General features: G+C 37.1%; 1 protein-coding gene across 4 annotated transcripts in view; it reads left to right on the top strand.

Moving 5' to 3' along the window:
• The window catches only part of LOC117983484 (cell adhesion molecule Dscam2-like), a 157,599-nt gene that overhangs the window by 132,711 nt on the left and 5,799 nt on the right, over nt 1-19,089 (top strand). For all 4 annotated transcript variants that reach the window (XR_011236924.1, XR_011236923.1, XR_011236925.1 and 1 more), the window contains 28 exons: nt 5,552-5,649; nt 6,257-6,348; nt 6,486-6,637; nt 7,064-7,154; nt 7,393-7,774; nt 7,906-8,041; nt 8,160-8,279; nt 8,718-8,894; nt 9,153-9,297; nt 9,468-9,616; nt 9,883-10,051; nt 10,604-10,743; nt 11,077-11,226; nt 11,409-11,499; nt 11,624-11,706; nt 11,910-12,044; nt 12,556-12,708; nt 12,916-13,045; nt 13,434-13,594; nt 14,001-14,180; nt 14,477-14,677; nt 15,047-15,259; nt 15,675-15,835; nt 16,248-16,422; nt 16,661-16,778; nt 17,249-17,421; nt 18,221-18,331; nt 18,978-19,055. Coding sequence is in view for 1 of the 4 variants with exons in the window: in XM_034970051.2 (XP_034825942.2) it covers nt 5,552-5,649; nt 6,257-6,348; nt 6,486-6,637; nt 7,064-7,154; nt 7,393-7,774; nt 7,906-8,041; nt 8,160-8,279; nt 8,718-8,894; nt 9,153-9,297; nt 9,468-9,616; nt 9,883-10,051; nt 10,604-10,743; nt 11,077-11,226; nt 11,409-11,499; nt 11,624-11,706; nt 11,910-12,044; nt 12,556-12,708; nt 12,916-13,045; nt 13,434-13,594; nt 14,001-14,180; nt 14,477-14,677; nt 15,047-15,259; nt 15,675-15,835; nt 16,248-16,422; nt 16,661-16,778; nt 17,249-17,421; nt 18,221-18,331; nt 18,978-19,055 (4,164 nt within the window). In the remaining 3 variants the exon portion in view is untranslated. The remainder of the gene's footprint in view (nt 1-5,551; nt 5,650-6,256; nt 6,349-6,485; nt 6,638-7,063; nt 7,155-7,392; nt 7,775-7,905; nt 8,042-8,159; nt 8,280-8,717; nt 8,895-9,152; nt 9,298-9,467; nt 9,617-9,882; nt 10,052-10,603; nt 10,744-11,076; nt 11,227-11,408; nt 11,500-11,623; nt 11,707-11,909; nt 12,045-12,555; nt 12,709-12,915; nt 13,046-13,433; nt 13,595-14,000; nt 14,181-14,476; nt 14,678-15,046; nt 15,260-15,674; nt 15,836-16,247; nt 16,423-16,660; nt 16,779-17,248; nt 17,422-18,220; nt 18,332-18,977; nt 19,056-19,089) is intronic.

The following is a 19,089-nucleotide window of genomic DNA, read 5'->3' as shown; positions in this document are numbered from 1 at the left end:
AATCACAATAGTATATTGTGTTCCTCCCACCGACCAGATCAAAGACAATTAAATAAAATTATTAATACCTGATTTAGGCAACGTGGCCAAAAAATGAACCTAGATCACCACTCCGTCAGGGAAATTATCTGATATGAAAAACTTTTATCACTCCGTAGGTACTTGCTCTATAATACTATTTTCATAGTAACTGCAAATAAAGGCAAGTTACAGAAAATATAATTGATATGCCAAGTAAAGCAGTTATTATATATTAGTATAATAAGCAGTTCATGTTTAGATTTCATTTTAATAAACAAGGAACGCACCTATTTCCATTATATTTAGTTACTGGAAGAAGCTGTTCATCCCATGGCAAATTGCAATCTGACCCCTATAATTTTATTCCCCGGTCAGATTGCCTGTAACGAGGGTGGGTAATAAGGCCCGGTACGATTTCATTTTTAAACTAATAGCTTTTTAAAATTATATCAACTCGGACATTTTTATTGGAGACCTTCAAAACTTGACTCGGGTCATCGTCGGGTACATACCTATTATTTTGATGTAAAACGGTGTGATGCTGAGAAAAATATAAAATTAAAGCGGTTTCTCTAACAAAGCCTACTTCAGTAGGTACCTGCCTACCACAGAAATCTAGGTAAATAAGGTAATGGAAATGGTATCTGTTGTGTAAAACACGGAAACCGCATTATCGTTTTGTGAATTGACTTATGAGTCAATATACAAAAACACACCAAAAAACCCTTGACAAAATTTCGTACAGAGGTAGCTTGCATTCCGAAGATGGACATCGCGCTACTTTTTATCCCGAATGGGAAATCAAAAAATTCCCACGGATTTTTTTTAGAATTGCGTGGTGTTGCGGGCATAATCTAGCCATAAAAATCATTATTTAAGTACTAATAAATACTAAAATAAATAAATAATTAAAAGTTTATTCAGCTCACAAAACAATAGGTACAAGAAAAAAAAAACAAATGTTAAAAATTCCAAATTTAAAACTAGCCCTTAACTTGGCAAGAGAAAAAAAGTATTGTTTTTATAATAATTTTCGCATACTTTGCTTTAAATTTACGTAAATAAGTAGGGAAAAATAAAATGAAAAATCCAATGCTTGTAGTTTTTTGGAAAAAACATGTATCATATATGATACATTGCCAAATTAGATAGAAATAAAAAATACGGTTATATAGCACGTGTATACCTCTTAAACCCACATTTTGATGGTTTTCATTTCGTATATTGTTTACAGGATCTGGCTTTTTTACCTTTATCATTTCGAAGATACTAAACTTCTATTCTTTTTCACATTTTAAGCAATTTGCTCTTACCATATCTAGTGCTGGTCTTATTTTATGATATGTGTATCCATTATCATTATCAACTAAATGAAAATACCTTCTAATTAGTTGATACTTTTAGCGGCATGATGTTTCCTACAATAGAAATCCTCAAATTTTTATCCTAATTCGATCCAATCTGATAATTCCTATCATGAGTTCAATCGCCACATTACCTCAAACTTCCTGTAAGGACACATTAACGCATTTATTTGCCTGTATATTGTGTGGAATATTGTTAGAAAAAAAATTGAAATGGCCATGACACTTTTTTGGGGTTATTTGCCAAAAAAGATCCAAGAACCTAGTGATTGAACTCTTTGTTTTTCTCTGACTTGAATGTTAAAATTTTTACTTTTCCTTTCCTAACACGAAATGTTCTTTTTAGAAAAACCTGATTTTCTTTTCTAGGCTCTTGTAATTTTTGAACTGCGCTCTTCAACATTTCTCTCATAATTATCATCAGAACATGCATTTGTGGATTGAATTAGTGCTAATATATTACAAATCTTGAAAAAGGATTGCCAGTTTTGCATAAAAAATATAAAATTAACAAAAAGCTAAGCCATACCATTATTATTAAACAAGAGGTGCCGTCTTTCACCATAAAATTCCACTAGTGTATGTTTAAATCTTAGCAAAAATATTTTCCCTAAGTTTGTAATGTATCATATTTGTTACAATGCAATTGAACTCCAGATTACTATTGACTTGGCAACGTATTACATATGATACATCGCAGTTTAATGATCAATGAACAAGAAACACGGCTCAATATCTCTAAAAATCTTATCACAAGATAACTATTGATACTTCTTTTAGTCAATGTATACCAATACTCTAAAAAATATGCATAAATATTAAAATAATAAACGAAAATTCACGTGTAGTCGAAACCCAACGTGCTTGCGCGACGCCATTTTTGCAATAATTAACCCAAATGATGCATAAGATTCAGGTTTGTATTTTTATCTTATTCTTAATTAAATTCTGATCACATTTCATGTATAAAAGTTACGATAAATCAGGTTTTGAAGCAACATCATTTTTTTAAATATGATGTATCACGGGTGTTACAAAGTCAAGAAAAGGGTTAAGTAAACTTGAAATTACGGACCAAAAAGTACTAAAAACAAAAATTATGTCTTGTTGCTGAAGGGGCTATTGCCTCAGCGTGATGCGCAGTATTTGACTAGGTACTGCAGCGCTGATTTTCAGGCAGAGCCCTGGTTTCACGACGACGACAACGAAACAGCGTTGGTACTCGTGTGAAGGCCGGGTGAGCCAACTAGTTTCACAATAAATTATATCTGGCCTAAAGGCATGCGCGAGTTTAACCCATGGAAAATTGCAATCCCGTCCTGTATAATTATATTTCTCGGTCAGATTGCTTGTTACGGTTGGTAATGAATGAGGACCGGTGTGATTTCATTTTTAACTCTTTAATAGTTTTTTGGTATCGAATTATTATTTTTTTTTTTTTTTATTTTTTTTTTTTATTTTTTTTTTTGTTTATTTGAAAGTAATCAACAGCGTAAATACATAATTATTATTTAAATTTAAATCTAGGTATAACAGAAGGCCAAAAGAGATTACTTAAAATTATAATTAAACTATTTTAACAGAATAGAGTTAGAATAAATGTAGGTATATACAATAATAAAATAAAATTACAACAGTGTGTGTATGATTGTATGTGTGTGTGTATGCGTGTGTGAGTGTGTGCTTATGAGTATGTGTGAGCGTGTGTGCATGTGTGTGTGTGTGTAAATGGGAGTGTATGATTGCATGCATATTTAGATGTTAGCTACTTTTTTTTTGTTTTACGATGATAGTTTCTTAATTCCTTTTTAAATTTATTGTTTGATAGGTAAAATAAGTCAAACTCAGCGAACTGATTGTTATAAGTACGTACCAAGCGTGGAATTATAGAATTTCGCGCATAATTTGAGTTAGATTTGGGAACATTTAGAAGGCGCGTGTGACGCGTTCTTAAAGGTTGAGCATTAAATGAAAAGGCTGAGAGTAAGCTAGGACAATCGATTGAGCCGGTTAAAATTGCTTGCAGTAACAACATATCACATTGTTCCCTTCTATGTTCCAGTGAGCCGATACCGTAGTGAGTACACGCTTCCTCATAACTATTAAATTTTTTAAAGTCTTTAAAAGCTAAGTATTTAAGAAACTGCCTCTGTATGGTTTCAAGCCTATGGGCATATATTATGTATTGAGGCGACCAGATATTACACGCATATTCTAGAATACTCCGGACATACGCGAAGTAAAGTGTTTTTATGCATTCCACATTACTAAAAGAACGGGTTACCCGTTTGATGAAACCCAATTGTTTGTAAGCTCTATTTACTACCTTATCAATATGGACATCCATTGAAAGTTTAGTATCAACTTGGATACCCAGATCTCTAACGGTAGTCACTCTGGGTAAGTTTGTGCCATTGATTATGTAGTCAAATTCAATTATATTTATTTTACGAGTCAAAGTTATATGGTGGCACTTTTTAACATTAACTGAGATCCTGTTCCTTGCGTAGTATTCTGTCAAGGCATTGAGGTCTTTTTGTAATTTATAACAATCTTCAATGGAACGTATTTTGGCGAAAACTTTTTTGTCATCCGCAAACATTAAGTATTGCGCATAGTGGAAGCAGCTTCCAATGTCAAATATATAGGCGTTATATAAAAGGGGGCCTAGAATGGACCCTTGAGGTACTCCTGAGGGTATAGTCACGAAGTCACTTCTAGCACTACCCAAGACAACTGCTTGCATATGGTTTTTAATGTATGAAGTGAACCACCGGAGCAAGCTCCCATTTATGCCAAGTACACTTAGTTTTTGAAGTAGGATAACATGATCTACACGGTCGAATGCTTTTTCGAAGTCCGTGTAGACCACATCCACTTGACATCTGTCGTCCATGCTCTGTAGTACGTAATCCGTGAAAACAGCCAAATTTGTAACGGTAGAACGATTCTTCATGAAACCGTGCTGTTCATATGGAATAGATCTAGTTATAATGGGGCGTATATGTCTGTAGACCACTTTTTCAAATAACTTACTCATCACGTTCAGGATTGATATAGGTCGATAATTTTCTATTTGGGTTTTTGATCCGCTTTTGTGTATGGGTACTATATGTGCTTCTTTCCATTTGTCAGGGAAACTGCTGAAGACATTAATGGACAGGTTAAAAATTATGGAGAGCGGTATAGCTAACTTGATAGCACACTTATTTAGAAAAACAGGTGGAATGCCATCACTACCCGCTCCCTTATTAGTTTTTAAAGTTTTCAGCAGTTTGCAAACATCATTTTGATTAAAGTGCTGGACAATTATTTAAAGTTTAAACAATTTTGATTAAAGTGCTGGACCACTGGACTAATCACCACATTTTTCTATTAGATGGATACGATTTTTAATTTTATAGCCGTGGCCGTAAATAACAATAAAATTGTTTTATGTTTAGGATAAAAAAAAAACAGTTCAAGTGCGAGTCGTACTCACCACACGAAGGGTTCCGCACCATCGTACCAACTGTTAATTTTTTTGTGATGTAAGGAAGGAACTACAAATTCATGGTTATCGGATTTTTCCTTTTACTTATACCTGCTAAATTTCATGATTCTAAGTCAACGGAACGTACCCTATAGATTTTGATTCCCTTAAGGGCTCTTGACAGATAGAAACAGGTAGACAGACAGACAACGAATTGTTCCTATAAGGGTTCTTTTTTCTCCTTCTGAGGTACAAACCTACCTACGGAGCCCTGAGCTGGACAATGTCATTTGCTTAATTATTTTTTCACGTATAAACTATAAAAAATAATACACATCTTGAATAGGTATAGGAAATTAAAGATCAAATATATCGTGATATCGTGATATTATTACGGTCATCTGCCCCGTGTCCAACATTTGTGCCACTGCCTGAAATTGCTAATGGCTGCCTAGCAACCTCTGTCCATTTCCGTATCCCGTAATTACGTTTGGCAGTTGGTATGTGATGCATTCGGTGATATTCAGTCATATAACCGTTTGAGGATAGGTGATATTGTGAAGTTTAATATTTACCATGTCCTACTTCCAATTCCGTACCACACCTACTAGGTACAACAGCCTGAGGCACATATCAGATATTAATGTAGTCAAGCGAAGAAATAATTGAGAGAGAAATTTCTTTTCCTTTGCAGGTCTGGACAGAAGAAAAAGAATACGGCGAGGATTGTCAGACAATCGAGTGATCATTACACATCACTTCACTGAGAGAACTGTCACTCCTGGTGGTGATGTAAGTAGCTGCCCAACAATATAAATTTCCTATTATCTCTTCTACAGTATTTTATCTTCTCGTATTTTACAAATACCCTTCTGTTGATTTTTTTCATAACTAGCGACCCGCCCCGGCTTCGCATGGGTGCAGTGTAAATACTAATGTGGTGTCAGTGAGATTTCAATTTTCCTAGGAATCTCTAATTTTTTGAGACTAAAACTATACCTATAAACCTTCCTCTTGAATCACTGTATCTATTGGTGAAAACCGCATTAAAATCCGTTGCGTAGTAGTAGTAGTAGAGTTCATACATACAGACAGCGGGAAGCGACTTTGTTTTATACTATGTAAAGATAATATGGTTTCCACCTTTTCTCAATAGATGTTGTAATCTTCAAAAATAGTTCAATTCTCACTTGTTTCACCCTATCATGTACGAAATAAAATATTCAGCCCATGGTAGGGTGCATGGATGAAATAAAATATTCAGCCCATGGTAGGGTGCATGGATGAAATAATTAATATACTAAGCGAAACACACATAAGCAAAGTTATGCTTATGATGTGAACTTTGTAGTTCATAGTTACCTTAAGCAATTGACGTACAAAATGTTTGGGCTTTCAGATCAGCATGCAATGTTCTGCGACGGGAGACAGACCACCACAATTCGTATGGGAGAGAGACGGCGTCACCATGTCTAGTAATACTGATCCAAGGTAACTTTGTGATTCTATCCATCATGTACTTATATACGAATGTACAACCAACCTAGACCACATTATTGCTCTGTTTCTCAGTCATGATTGTCGTCAAGCGCAAGCCTATAACTCAATGAAAAAATTGTTATCTATAGGTACGCATTAGGCCAAGTCATGACATCTGACAACTCAGTCGTGGCCCAACTGAACATTACTAGAGTAAGAGTAGAAGATGGTGGCCTATATTCCTGCACGGCGAAAGAAGGAGATCATTCTGCCACTCATGAAAACAGGCTTGATGTTTATGGTAAGATAAAAAATCTAGAGACAACGTTGCAAAATCCCTGAAGTTTGGGTTTTTACAACGAGTATTATTTGTATATTTTAATCTATAAGTAAGTACATTATCAGAATAGCTTCAGCATGAAATTTCTAGCTTTTGGTTTTAGCTTTGCGTATCGTAAATATTCATATTCATATTCCTCATAATAATATATATACTCAATTTGATTCCGGTTGGCTCTTAATGGATAATGAATATCAGATGACAATTTATTTAGATAGATTTATTTAGATCTGCCAAGCTCTCAATTTTTATAAATTTATATGTTCCAGGGATAATCGAAATGATATTATTTGCAAATTGAACAAATCAGAAGATTTTCTTCATTATGGCATTTTAGTCTACCGTTGTGAAAGCCTTAACGTTTCATTTATGGTCTTTTACTTTCAGGACCTCCATATATTCGATCATTGCCCCCAATTAAAGTACAAAGCGGAGAACCAATAAATTTAAGGTGCCCTTTCTACGGATATCCTATAAGGTACTTTAATATTATGGCGTTTTATTACATGAAGTTATGCTAGATTCAGGCGGCGCAAGACCGCTAGACGTCCTCTGCTGGATAATAGTCGTAGCAGAGGACGTCTATCGGTTAGTAATGATGATGACGGTGGTGATGCTAGATTTAACAATATTATGCAGCAAAACTGAGAAGAAGATAATTTATGCCACAAAATCATTTAAGTACTAAAAATAATAGCATGATAATATTATTACAGCAAAATAGACTGGGAACACAAGGGCAAAACAATCAATTCAAACAGCTTATTTCAAAGTCGGTACAAACGAAGCCAAAGCCATCCAAAGAAGAAAACACGTAGAAGTATTGTCAATGTGCACGGAATACTTACAATACCAGAAGTCAGTAAAGAAGACAGTGGTGCTGTATACACCTGCATAGTAACATCGCCTTCAGGTGAAATGGCTAGAAGAGCATTTGAAATACAAGTGATAGAAGCACCGATTCTAGAAGACCTTCTACTTGGTAATAATCTTCAGGAGGGTCAAATAGTAAATATTTATTGCAACGTCCGAAGCGGAGATTTGCCGATACATTTTGAATGGTTGAAAGATGGAAAGAGAATACCGAGTAGCTTAAAAGTAAGTTTCAATAAATTCTCTTTTAAAACTTTTGATACTTTCTTTACTCTGAGAGATCCAAAGAATGTAAATTGAAACTGTAAGTTGTGAAAATTCCTTAATATAAAATTGTAAAACATGTTTCATTTTAGGTAGTAGAGAGAAGTTCAGAGCTATTTAGTGCTCTAGTTATAAAAAAAGTTTCATTAGAACATTGTGGCACATACACATGTGTCGCTTCCAATCACGTTGCTAAAGTTAACAGATCTACGGAACTTTACATTAAAGGTAATTGGAAATTATAAAATTGTTAACGTCCGTAATGCATTGTTTAGTTTTTAATAAAGTATTAGTATATTTTATAAATTATAAAATGAAATACCATCTCCTTGTTTCTCTTCTTTAGTGGCACCAAAATGGTTAGAGGAGCCCAACAACTCGTCATTACTTTTGGGAAGAAGAGGCACAGTATCATGTAGTGCTAGTGGATATCCTCAACCCCAGGTTCACTGGATGAAAAAAGATGGTATGATTTAAACCAAAAACAAATCTAGCAAGATTCTTCATCATTTTGTTTGTGCCGATCTCAGAGCTGATAATATGGTGTTTCCCTGAAATTTCACAAATGCTACCATGACTTTCCGCTTAATATGTTTCTGTTCTTATTAGCATTGAGATTATATTATAACGCTTTGATTTTCCGGGATAAAAAGTAGCCTATGTCACTCTCCAGGTCTTTATCTATACCCATGCAAAAAAACACGTCAATCCGTTGCACCATTGCGACGTGATTGAAGGACAAACCAACAAACCAACAAACCAATAAACCAACAAACAAACACACTTTCGCATTTATAATAAGGGTACTGATTTGCTACATTGGCTTCAATAATTCATGTGGTATTTAAATTTTTTACTTGATTTTGAAAATGTTACATTTTTTACTTCTTTACCTAATTTTCAGCTCTATTAGGAACCTGGCAACCAGTTCTTGAGTTAGCTGGCGGTGGCATCCTCAGCTTGCCTAACGGAACTCTTGTGATTGAAGAAGTATCTCTCACTGACGAGGGTCTCTATTCCTGTAATGTGGAAAATGGAGTAGGCACACCACTCAGCAAGACCGTCTGGATGAGCGTTAACAGTCGGTACCCTAATGTTTATTTTGTGACTTTATATATTATCATATAATATCTATCGTACTCGTAAAACTTTTACTACGCCTGAAGACGAATACTGGCTTCCGAATGCTGCTGCATTTCAAATTGTAAAGCTTCACTGCTTCTCAGTCTTAAGAACTTTAAGAAATAAAGTTTTGGTGCGATACATTTAAGCATAATAACAGAGTTTTTTGCTTCACCCGTAACATTTTTACCTTCTAATTTTAAAAGCTCTGTTTCAGAACCTGTTCATTTTGAAATCTCGTCAACCAATGTGACGTCACGGCTCGGACATCCAGTCACGTTGGAGTGTCGAGCGCTCGGTGATGATCCTATAAGGATAGTATGGGCTCATGATGGCAACAACTTAGATTTTCAAAGTCACAGGTAAATAAAATATGGGAGAAACTCGGCTCATCTTCACTATTATTCCGTTGAGATGCTATTTTGGAGCGTTCTTTTTATTTTTATATGGTCTTCTCAGCGATGTTATCTTCTCCAAAATAAAAACGTATTAAGATAATTATCCTACATAATTTAATCTACTTTGTTTTCAGGGCAAAGCACTCGGAAACAAAGACTGCTCTTGGCCTCACAAGTACCATTAGCATCCAATACTCTGAGACGGTAGATGCAGGGTTCTACCAATGTCGTGCCAGTAATCCTTATGGCGCTGCTACTTTCAACATTTTTCTTACTATTTTAGGTAAGTTTTGGTGAAAAAAATTTCAAATTGGTCAAATAGTTTGAAAATAAACGTCTGAGTAAGTTTAATAAAAACAAATTGCTTGTCTTGCAATATTTTTTATGATTTATATAAATATTCAACCAAATAGGCAGGTCAGAGTTATAAATAACGTTTATTTTACTTTTCAATCCCCGTACCTATATTTTAATTTTGTAGGTATGTATAGTTGAGTGTTTTCTTCAGTGGTTTCTTTGGTTGTGTTTTTAATCAGTAAAATTTTACAGAACCACCAACCCCTCCATCAGAACTGCGCGTTGAGTCTGTCCGATCCCGAACTGCAGTGGTATCCTGGCGCGAAGCTCGAGCTCACGCAAAGCACTATGCCTTGCAGTACGCCCCAGCACATTATGCTGACGCAGGGTGGGAGCATGCTGTAAACATAAACGTTACCAGGTTTGCGCTTCTGTATTTTTTTACTATCTTTAATTTAAGAAGAATATATCACTCCGTAAGGCATCTACATTTATTAAACGACCTACTTTCGTAAGGCCTTCTTTTCTACTACTGCTATAGCAGAACCCTAGCCTCATCCGACAGAGGTTGGGATAGAGCGCTGTTACAGCCGCCAATCTGGCGAAGCATGGAAAATCGTGTATACCTCCCTCCCATGTTTCCACCTCGTTACGAACACATTCCAATAATAAGTGGTGTGCGTCCTCAGTTCTATCACAATCGAGTCAATTACGTGATACTTGAAGTAACGAGGCCCCTGTGTTGTAATTATCTATCTTTCTTGTCATCATCAAGGTTATCAAGTTTTTTAGAACAATATATTTTTTAAATAGATCAATTAATGATTTAAAGAACCTTGTAAAAGTTTTCAATCTTACACATTTGTTTATTGAAGTTGTTTTGATACATGAACATCTATATTGCTAGGCAAGACTGTTTCTTAAGAAATAACCTGAACTTGATGACGGAATTCAAATAATCTGAATTTAACAGGAAAGAGAATGACATTCGCCAAACCATCGAACTACAGAATTTACGTCCCGCGACAGCGTACGTAGTTCGCGTTGCGACAGGCAACGAAGTGGGGGTCAGTCGATACACCGCTCCTATACATCTGACGACCCATGAAGAAGGTAAGACACTCTACTATAAGGTATCTTAATTCAATCCATCAATCTGTATACGTAGGTACCATCACTGCAGCTGGTCATAGGTCTTTTGGAGAGCGTGCCACTACACACAGTTCTTGGTCTGGCTCATCTACCCACTTTCCACAAACATTTTAACCTCGTCCGTCCATCAGACTGGAGTCCATCCCACTAGGGCTTAACAGTACGTAATCTATACTTCAGAACGCCACTTAGGGTCTACCCCAGCGACCATTAGTTGTGCTGTTCAATGATCACTGCCATTGTAAATCTGGCTAGATACCTATTTGATAAATGAACATGATGATTCTCTTACAGCCCCAACGTCTCCTCCAATAAACATCCAAGTAGAACAAACAGAAAACCCTGGAGAGCTATTTTTGTCATGGTCACCACCGCCTAAGGACAGTCATAATGGAGTTATTACAGGATACCACATAAAAGCTGTACCGCAGAATATTGGTTCTGGTAAGCTGAAGAAATCAATCAATAATAAATTTTTAATGTCTCATTTTTATACTTTTTAATTAAATTATAAGCAGAATATTTCATCTTTAGCAGAAAAAACGTAGAAGATATTTTTTCCTAGTACGTGATAGTTCGTAGAAGTTGGCTAGTTTTAGCTTCAAAATGGGTATTTCAATATCTAGTTTCAGACGATGGTGATACACGAACACTAAAAGTGTCCCAACTTTCTGGAAAACAAGATACAACAATGACTGGGCTTCTAAAAAATACTAGGTAATATTTCTCACATGCTTACACGATTTTTTAGATTATTTTCACTATAAAATTTAATTAAAAATTTATACTATTATTTTAGGGAGAAAAAAATCTCATGACCACATCGAAATTTCTGTTTCAGATATGCTGTAAGTATTTCAGCTTTTAACAGTGCAGGCTCTGGACCTTTCTCTCTACCAGTATTTCAGGATACAATGGAAGGAGGTAAAATTAAAATAAGAAAAATATCCTTGAAATTATTTGCATTTTGCAGCTCCTAAAATAATATATTATGTTACTTTAGTTTCGTTTCAAACATTATCCGCCAGGTTTCGACATATTTTAAGGATCTTCAATATAAGCCTTAGCTAGTGCCCTATTTTAGTCATAATCTTCACGATTGTTAATTAAGTCAATCTTACATTTAGCGCCAGAACATGCTCCGTCTTCAGTGGAATGCACTGCAGTTTCTTCTACATCACTAAGGGTTGGGTGGCAGCCGATTGCTATTCATGGACAAGGAAGCTCTTTGATTGGCTACTCCATATTGTATGCTACCGAAGGTTAGTGCATTCTTCGTTTTGCTACCGTTTGTTCCTATTTACCCCAGGGTCTGCTTTCCTATTGAGTCATTTCTATTTTGCGCGATCTATAGCACCCTCACTTTGAAAATCTTTGTCACATGCTCCTGCTTATGCTACGTAAGACGTTGATATATTAATTACTAGCTGATTCCTGCGACTTCATCCGCGTGGAATTAAGTTTTTAAAAATCCCGTGGAACTCTTTGATTTTCCGGGATAAAAAGTAGCTTATGTCACTCTCCAGGTCTTTATCTATACCCATGCAAAAAATCACGTTAATCTGTTGCACCGTTGCGACGTGATTGATAGATAAACTAACAAACCAACAAACAAACACACTTTCGCATTTATAATAAGAGTACTGATTACTAATCCATAATTTTAAAATTGATGTTTCCCAAGTCTTGGAGAAAAGGTAATGCCTTAAAATAGGTTTTCACGTACAAATTCACAGGTTAGTCATAAAATTATATTGTGGCTTCTGTTTTCAGATAGTGCTTGGCATAATCAAACGTCACTCCATACAGAAATCTACCTTCAAAGCTTGATAAAATACACAAACTATACCGTCAAAGTGGCTGGTTTCTCCAACTATGGAGCTGGGCCGTTTTCATATCCGATTGTATGTTCTACGCTGCAAGACGGTACGAATTTTTTTGTGGCATGATATTTTCTGTAAGTAGGTAGGAACTTTTTGTTTAAATGTGGCAGAATAATTTTTGAGATTAAAATTATTTGGTAGGTCTGTAGCACTTTCAATTATTTGTTAAGTTGCTCTAGGTACTTATATTGATATATAGATATTAACCAAAGTCTAAAATAAATGCTAAATAGGTCTTTCGATTTTACAGTGCCAGATGCACCAGCAGATATCAAAGTTCTTATCCTGTCTCCTACGTCCCTGCTAGTGAGCTGGAAGAAACCTGAACATCCCAATGGGGAACTTCTTTACTACACAGTCTATGTTAAGCCAACTTCAGGGTGAATATTATGACAATATATCTTTATAACTAACTTTATAAATAACTTCATGCTATTACTTAAATTTATATTTTGGTATATTCGTAAGATTATCTGTAGAATCATTAACTCAAACCGTAAACTTATGTTGTTCATGGGCTTCCAACAAACGACAAACTTCCTATATGATAAACGTTGAAAAATATATCCATAAATATATTTTGAATAGGCTTAACAATACCTTTTTAACCGACTTCTCCGGAGGAGGTTCTCAATTCGTCGGACGGTTTTTTTTTTGTAAATGACAATAAAGAAAAGCTACTGATTGATGGTCATTAAAAAACGTTGGAACTTGGATTTTTTTTTCTCAAGGTGTGGTATTTTAAAAATTTGGTTTATCTTTTGCCAGAAGTGGTTCACCACAAACCCTTCGAGTAGACGTAGCACGTACAACAGCAGAGGTGAAAGATCTAACGACGGGAAGGCCGTACGAGACCTGGGTAACCGCTAGCACCACTGTCGGAGAGGGGACTGCGAGCAAGCGTGTTTCCCAGATGCCAGTGCAACGGGGTATTTAACTGTGAAACAATTTTTTTTCATACATCAAATGTGCAAAACCCATAAAACTTTTAAAAAAACTTTGAAAAAGATTGCATTGTGAGTTCCGACTGTTAGTTTTCGAGAAAAATATCGTAAGTCAGCACTCAGCACTCATCACACATAACACACTGTACCTATAACAGCAGTGCGTAAGCAATTTTAATTAACGGTAGTTGAAAAGTTGAAGGTAAAAAAGTCTTCTGATTTAGTGGTCTCCGCGGCAACAATTGTTCCTAAAGTAGGTAAGCAAATATTAATTTCATTCAACCATGATTTTAGAAGGTGTTGATAGTTTGGCCTTTCTTATGTAGTTTTTAAGTTCCAAGAACATTTTTGCCGAAGCTTAAATCAATTATTGATCCTTTTTGTATTACAGTGGTGGCTGGCGTAGCATCGCTCGGCGGTTCAATATCTGTGGGTGTGGGATCTTCTCTTCTCCTTGTGTGTCAATGTGTGGGCGTCCCTCCACCGCGCACCGTGTGGTACCACAAACACAACATCATCACACACCACCCGAGATTCACGAGGAATCATGACGATAGCCTATTAATTAACAGTGAGTTCTTGTCTCTTCATAATTACCTATTTGATTTCCCCTATTTACATTACAAGACTATACTTCATAGGCTTCTAGTTCTACACGAACCAATTGCAGTCTGAGCTCACGAAAATCGAATCCAGGACCTCACACATAAAAGAACACAACGCTCACCACTGGGCCAGGGAGGTCATCTTCTGTAAGAAGTAAGATATGACTACGTACATACATAAACTTCACATCTAATTTCTGTTATTTAAAAAAAATTAATAACTAAAATGCATACTGTAGGTATAAGTCAATGAATGTTTCAGACATAGACCAATCACTCAGCGGTAACTACACCTGTCTCGCCAAAAACCTCTACGGGTCAGACTCTGTAGAGTATACCGTCATAGTTCTACCTCTACCCGAAGCGCCGATACTGAGGGCTACCCCTTACAAAGACTCCATACTGGTAGAATGGGAGCAGCCATACTACGCTGTCAGTAATAGGAGTTCCAGTCAAAAAATCAGTAAGTAGAATTTGTTGTATGATTTATTTATTGGTAAGAAGAAGGTATGTAGGTATGAGTTATTGAGTTTTTTATTTTTATACGTTACAAGCTAGCCCTTGACTGCACTCTCACTACCCATTTGATGGTAAACGATGATGCAGTAATATGGAAGCAGGTTTACCTGGTAGGCAGATGTATATGTGATGTGGCAGTTATTAAACTCATAGCTCTAATCGCCTTTTCGCAGCATCGTGCAGAAGCACTAAATCGCTTGACGGCACAACTGGGCCGTCAGGATCGTAACCTCCCAGCAGACCAGACTGGTGACAGGACACTCGTTTTGCACCGTAACATTAGGTATCTACCTAAATTTAAAATTTTCTTCAGCTTACAGCCTAACTTGGAAAGAAGCAAGCGGACCTTGGCAAGAGGCATGGTCACCAAACAAAATGGCTAACAAGTTGTCCAACTTGTCGGGAGTACAAAAACACGCGCTTACCGGTCTAAAATGTGGGACGAAGTATTCTCTCAGGATCACGGCTACCAACAAAGTCGGAACTTCGCAACCTGCTTATTTGGATGTCAGCACTTTAGGGGGAGGTAAGATATTTGGATTTTTAAACATATTAGTGGTTTGATTCTGACTTGAACAATCAAGTACGAATACTTAGCTGAGCTGGGCAGCCTACTTACCCACAATCGCATAATATAGAAAACGACGATCCAGCGGCTTTACATCATAGCAAACAGTCCGAACGAAAAGTTAGAAACAATGTACCTAAAGCTACATGTAAGTACATCAGTATTTGTAGCTCATCCGGAAGTTACAGCAGTGTCGAGTGAGCATAACTGACAGCAAAACCTATTGTCTAATGAACGCCTTGAAGATATGTCTCAGAACTTTAATATCAAGAGCAGAGAAGCTAAATTTTTCATGTTAGATTACCTACAAATGTTGAATGAGACTTTTCATTTTTTCTACTAACATAGTATTAAAACTCCCGATTTCTTCCAGCACCAATTCCGCCAACAACAAACGAGTGGTTCTGGAGCAACTGTTCACACATTTACATCCAACTGGCTGGGTGGGACGACGCAGGCTGCGAGTTGAGGACATGGGATGTTGAATACCGGCCTTTAGGTTCGAGAGGTTGGATCCGAGCACACAATACCCTGGTGAGTATTCTCTTGAATAGGTACTTACTAAATAAATCAAATTAGTCTCTCTTAACTATACCAAACCATAAATGGTATGTGAAACAATGTTTCCAGCGGACAAAAAGTGTATTTAAAGTACCTGGAGATCCAATGGTTTTTATGTCGTTACGGTCTTAGCTCCCCATGAGACCAGTGAAAATGTCTGAAATGCATATCCACAGTTATAAAGAACACGGTAATAATAGATGCAAAAGTGTCTCTGTCTGTCTGTTACCTTTTCACGGCTCAACAACTGAACCGATCTTGACGAAAGTTTGGCATCGACATAGTTTGCATCTTGGAGCATGACATACTCGTAAGATATATTTTATCCCGAGAAATCAAAGAGTTCGCACGTAATTTTAAAAACCTGCCTAAATATTGTTTTCAGACATATACAGATCCGTCCTGGAACGCACCAATCTATCAGTCGGGTTATCGAGCCAGTTCTTTTGCTATATCAGCTCTGTCGCCGGCCACGTGGTACCAGCTGAGGGTGACCGCCACCAACGAGGCCGGCAGTGTCACCACCGCCTACAACTATGCTACTAAGAATGAAGATGGAAGTAAGTTTGATCATTTTATTTCTCTTATGAATATTGCTTTAAAATGTTGCTAGCGACGATTTACTTCTACCTACTACTAAGGTAAGGAAAACATCGTGAGGAAATCTGTATGCCTGAGAGTTGTTCTCAAAACATTCTTATTCTAAGAGGAAACCCGTGCTTAATAATAGGCCGGCAATGGGTTGAGATGATGATATCAAATAGCATTTTATGGTAAAAGTGAGTTATTCTCTTTCAGCGGAAGTGGGCCCGCCTTCAGACTTATTCGACTTGAACATGTTGGTGATTGTGTTCAGCTCCATTCTCTTGGCTTTGTGTCTTATATGCTGCGTCTACATTTTAGTCAAACGGCAAAGGTGAGTTATATCAACTTTTAGCAAGTAAATAATAATTTATATTCCATCACATACCTACCTACATATTTTGTTTTGTCCAAAGTATACTTACCCACCTAAAACTTAGGTACCTGTAGATCGGATAGTTTACTTAGATATTATATTCCTTTATACTGGGTCAGCAATGAGCTTAATCAGCGGAGCACATAAAAATGATTGTCGAAAAAGATTTTTAATAATCGGTAGTTGTATAATGTCCACGACAGGTCGAGATGGAAATTGGGGTCGACCTCGCATCGGAAAGCGTACTTAGTGTTTGACAACGACGATATCAAATGAGTCGCAGTGATCCGCTGGATTCAGGCAGCACAAGAGTGGCATGTGGAATTCCCTACAAGAGACCTATATCCAGCTATGGATATCTATCGGTTGATGATGATGATGATGATGATAGTAGATCTATTCCTCATATTATTTGTAATGAATTTCAGAAATAACACATTCACGGAGTACCGCGACTCGATAACCGTGGACAAGTCCGAGAGCGGCAACATCACCGCCAACACGTCGCACAGCAACCTCGCCAACGTCAAGGAGAACGCCATCAACGCGCAAAACAGGATATACAGCGCACCTATCCACGTGAGGAACAATAGCAAACATGGTAAGAAATCATTGAATTAAAGGACAACATAGGTACATTACAACCTCAAAACGCCCACCGTACAGTACGCGGCAGAAAATAATGTACATCGGCCTTTAGAATGACATTTCGGTTTTGTAGAGCGTTGTCTTTGTCACTCATACCCATATGCCGTTTTGTCGGTTTCAACGACAGAGACAATGCTCTACAAATTCGCTACCTTCTTCTAAAAGCCGATTTGCATTATTTTCTGCCGCGTAGGTACTGTACCTACCTACACTCCCGCGGCGCATCTTTGCGCGTGAGAATTGAATTTAAGCCACTTCACCACCATCACCATCATAAAAGCCGATGTTTAATTTCAGTGTTCATTTCGACACAAGATTGTTTTCTATAAGATATGTCCAACTTACGCTTCTTCTCTTCGAAAACTTTCAAAAATGTAGGTAGAGGTTAGGTATCCATGAAGCTTTTTTGACTGCGATAGGCAAGTTACCCTAACAGCGTTTACGCACTGCACTTCCGTCATCCGAGTTCTATCCGTTATCCGTGAGAATACCAGCGATTATGTACGACATTATTATGTCATAAGCTTCCATACAAAACAAAAGGAACGTATTTTCCCAGACTCGGATCGGATGAGTGCGTAACCGCCGTAAGACAAAGTTTGATTTTCTTCTTCCGAACGCGAGGTTTTGGAACCCTTTAGGTTTAAGACCAAAGTTTAGCTTAGCTAAGCTTCAACAAAAACGATGTAAAGAGATGGTAACGTTAAGTTCCAAAAACATTTTCCAAACATCTCATGCAGATGATATTTCAGAACTGTACGAGATAAGTCCATACGCGCAGTTCGCGGTGGGCTTCCGTACCTTCAGCCACGTGGAGAACCAGGACATGCCGAACCGGCACATGAAACAAAGATACGATACGGGTACCTAAAAATAAATCACTACCCCTATTATAAAATATGTGAAAGTGTTTTTTGTTGGTTTGTCCTTCAATCACGTCGCAACGGAGCAACGGATCGACGTGATTTTTTGTATGGGTATAGTTTAAGACCTGAAAAGGGGTTTAGCCCGGAAAATCAAAGAGTTCCCACGGGATTTTTAAAAACCTAAATCCACGCGTACGAAGTCGCTGGCATCAGCTAGTAATAAATAAAACACAGGAGCACAAGAGGACAGATGTTATAATGCTCCGGGTCTTTACTAAGAATTATTTGACAGAACAACCCAATAACTTTTTGCCTGCCTGGCCTAGGACTCGAACCTAGAACCTCATGATCTGCAGTTATTAGACCAATGAGTTTGTTAGTATACCTAATCAAATAAATCAAATAGCGAATCAAGTAAGTACCTATACACAAGTCGTATAGTCCGCGTCAGGTCGAGATAGCAATTACGGTATGAGGCGAGGGAATGCCCCGCACACCCGCACTCATCCGCACCGGGTTAGCGCGGGGGCTGGGTGAGTGGGCATGGCGTCCCCTCCTCGATTGCGATCTCGACCTGTCGCGTATCATACATTATCAGCTTTAGAGGTCAATAATTTTATGAAAGTAATTTTTTCTGTTTCAGAAACTAGTTTTCAAGTATGTTCAGAATCGGAAGACAGCGATAGTATATCAAAGTCAACATTAAAAAGTGTGCCAAGAAGTAAGTTACACAGAATATTTACCCCACCTCATTT

This window comes from Maniola hyperantus, chromosome 7 (assembly GCF_902806685.2).
Source record: "Maniola hyperantus chromosome 7, iAphHyp1.2, whole genome shotgun sequence".
In the NCBI taxonomy this organism is placed as follows: domain Eukaryota; kingdom Metazoa; phylum Arthropoda; class Insecta; order Lepidoptera; family Nymphalidae; genus Maniola; species Maniola hyperantus.
The sequence above is the reverse complement of the archived record's forward strand: the minus strand, read 5'-3'. Positions and strand labels throughout refer to the sequence as shown.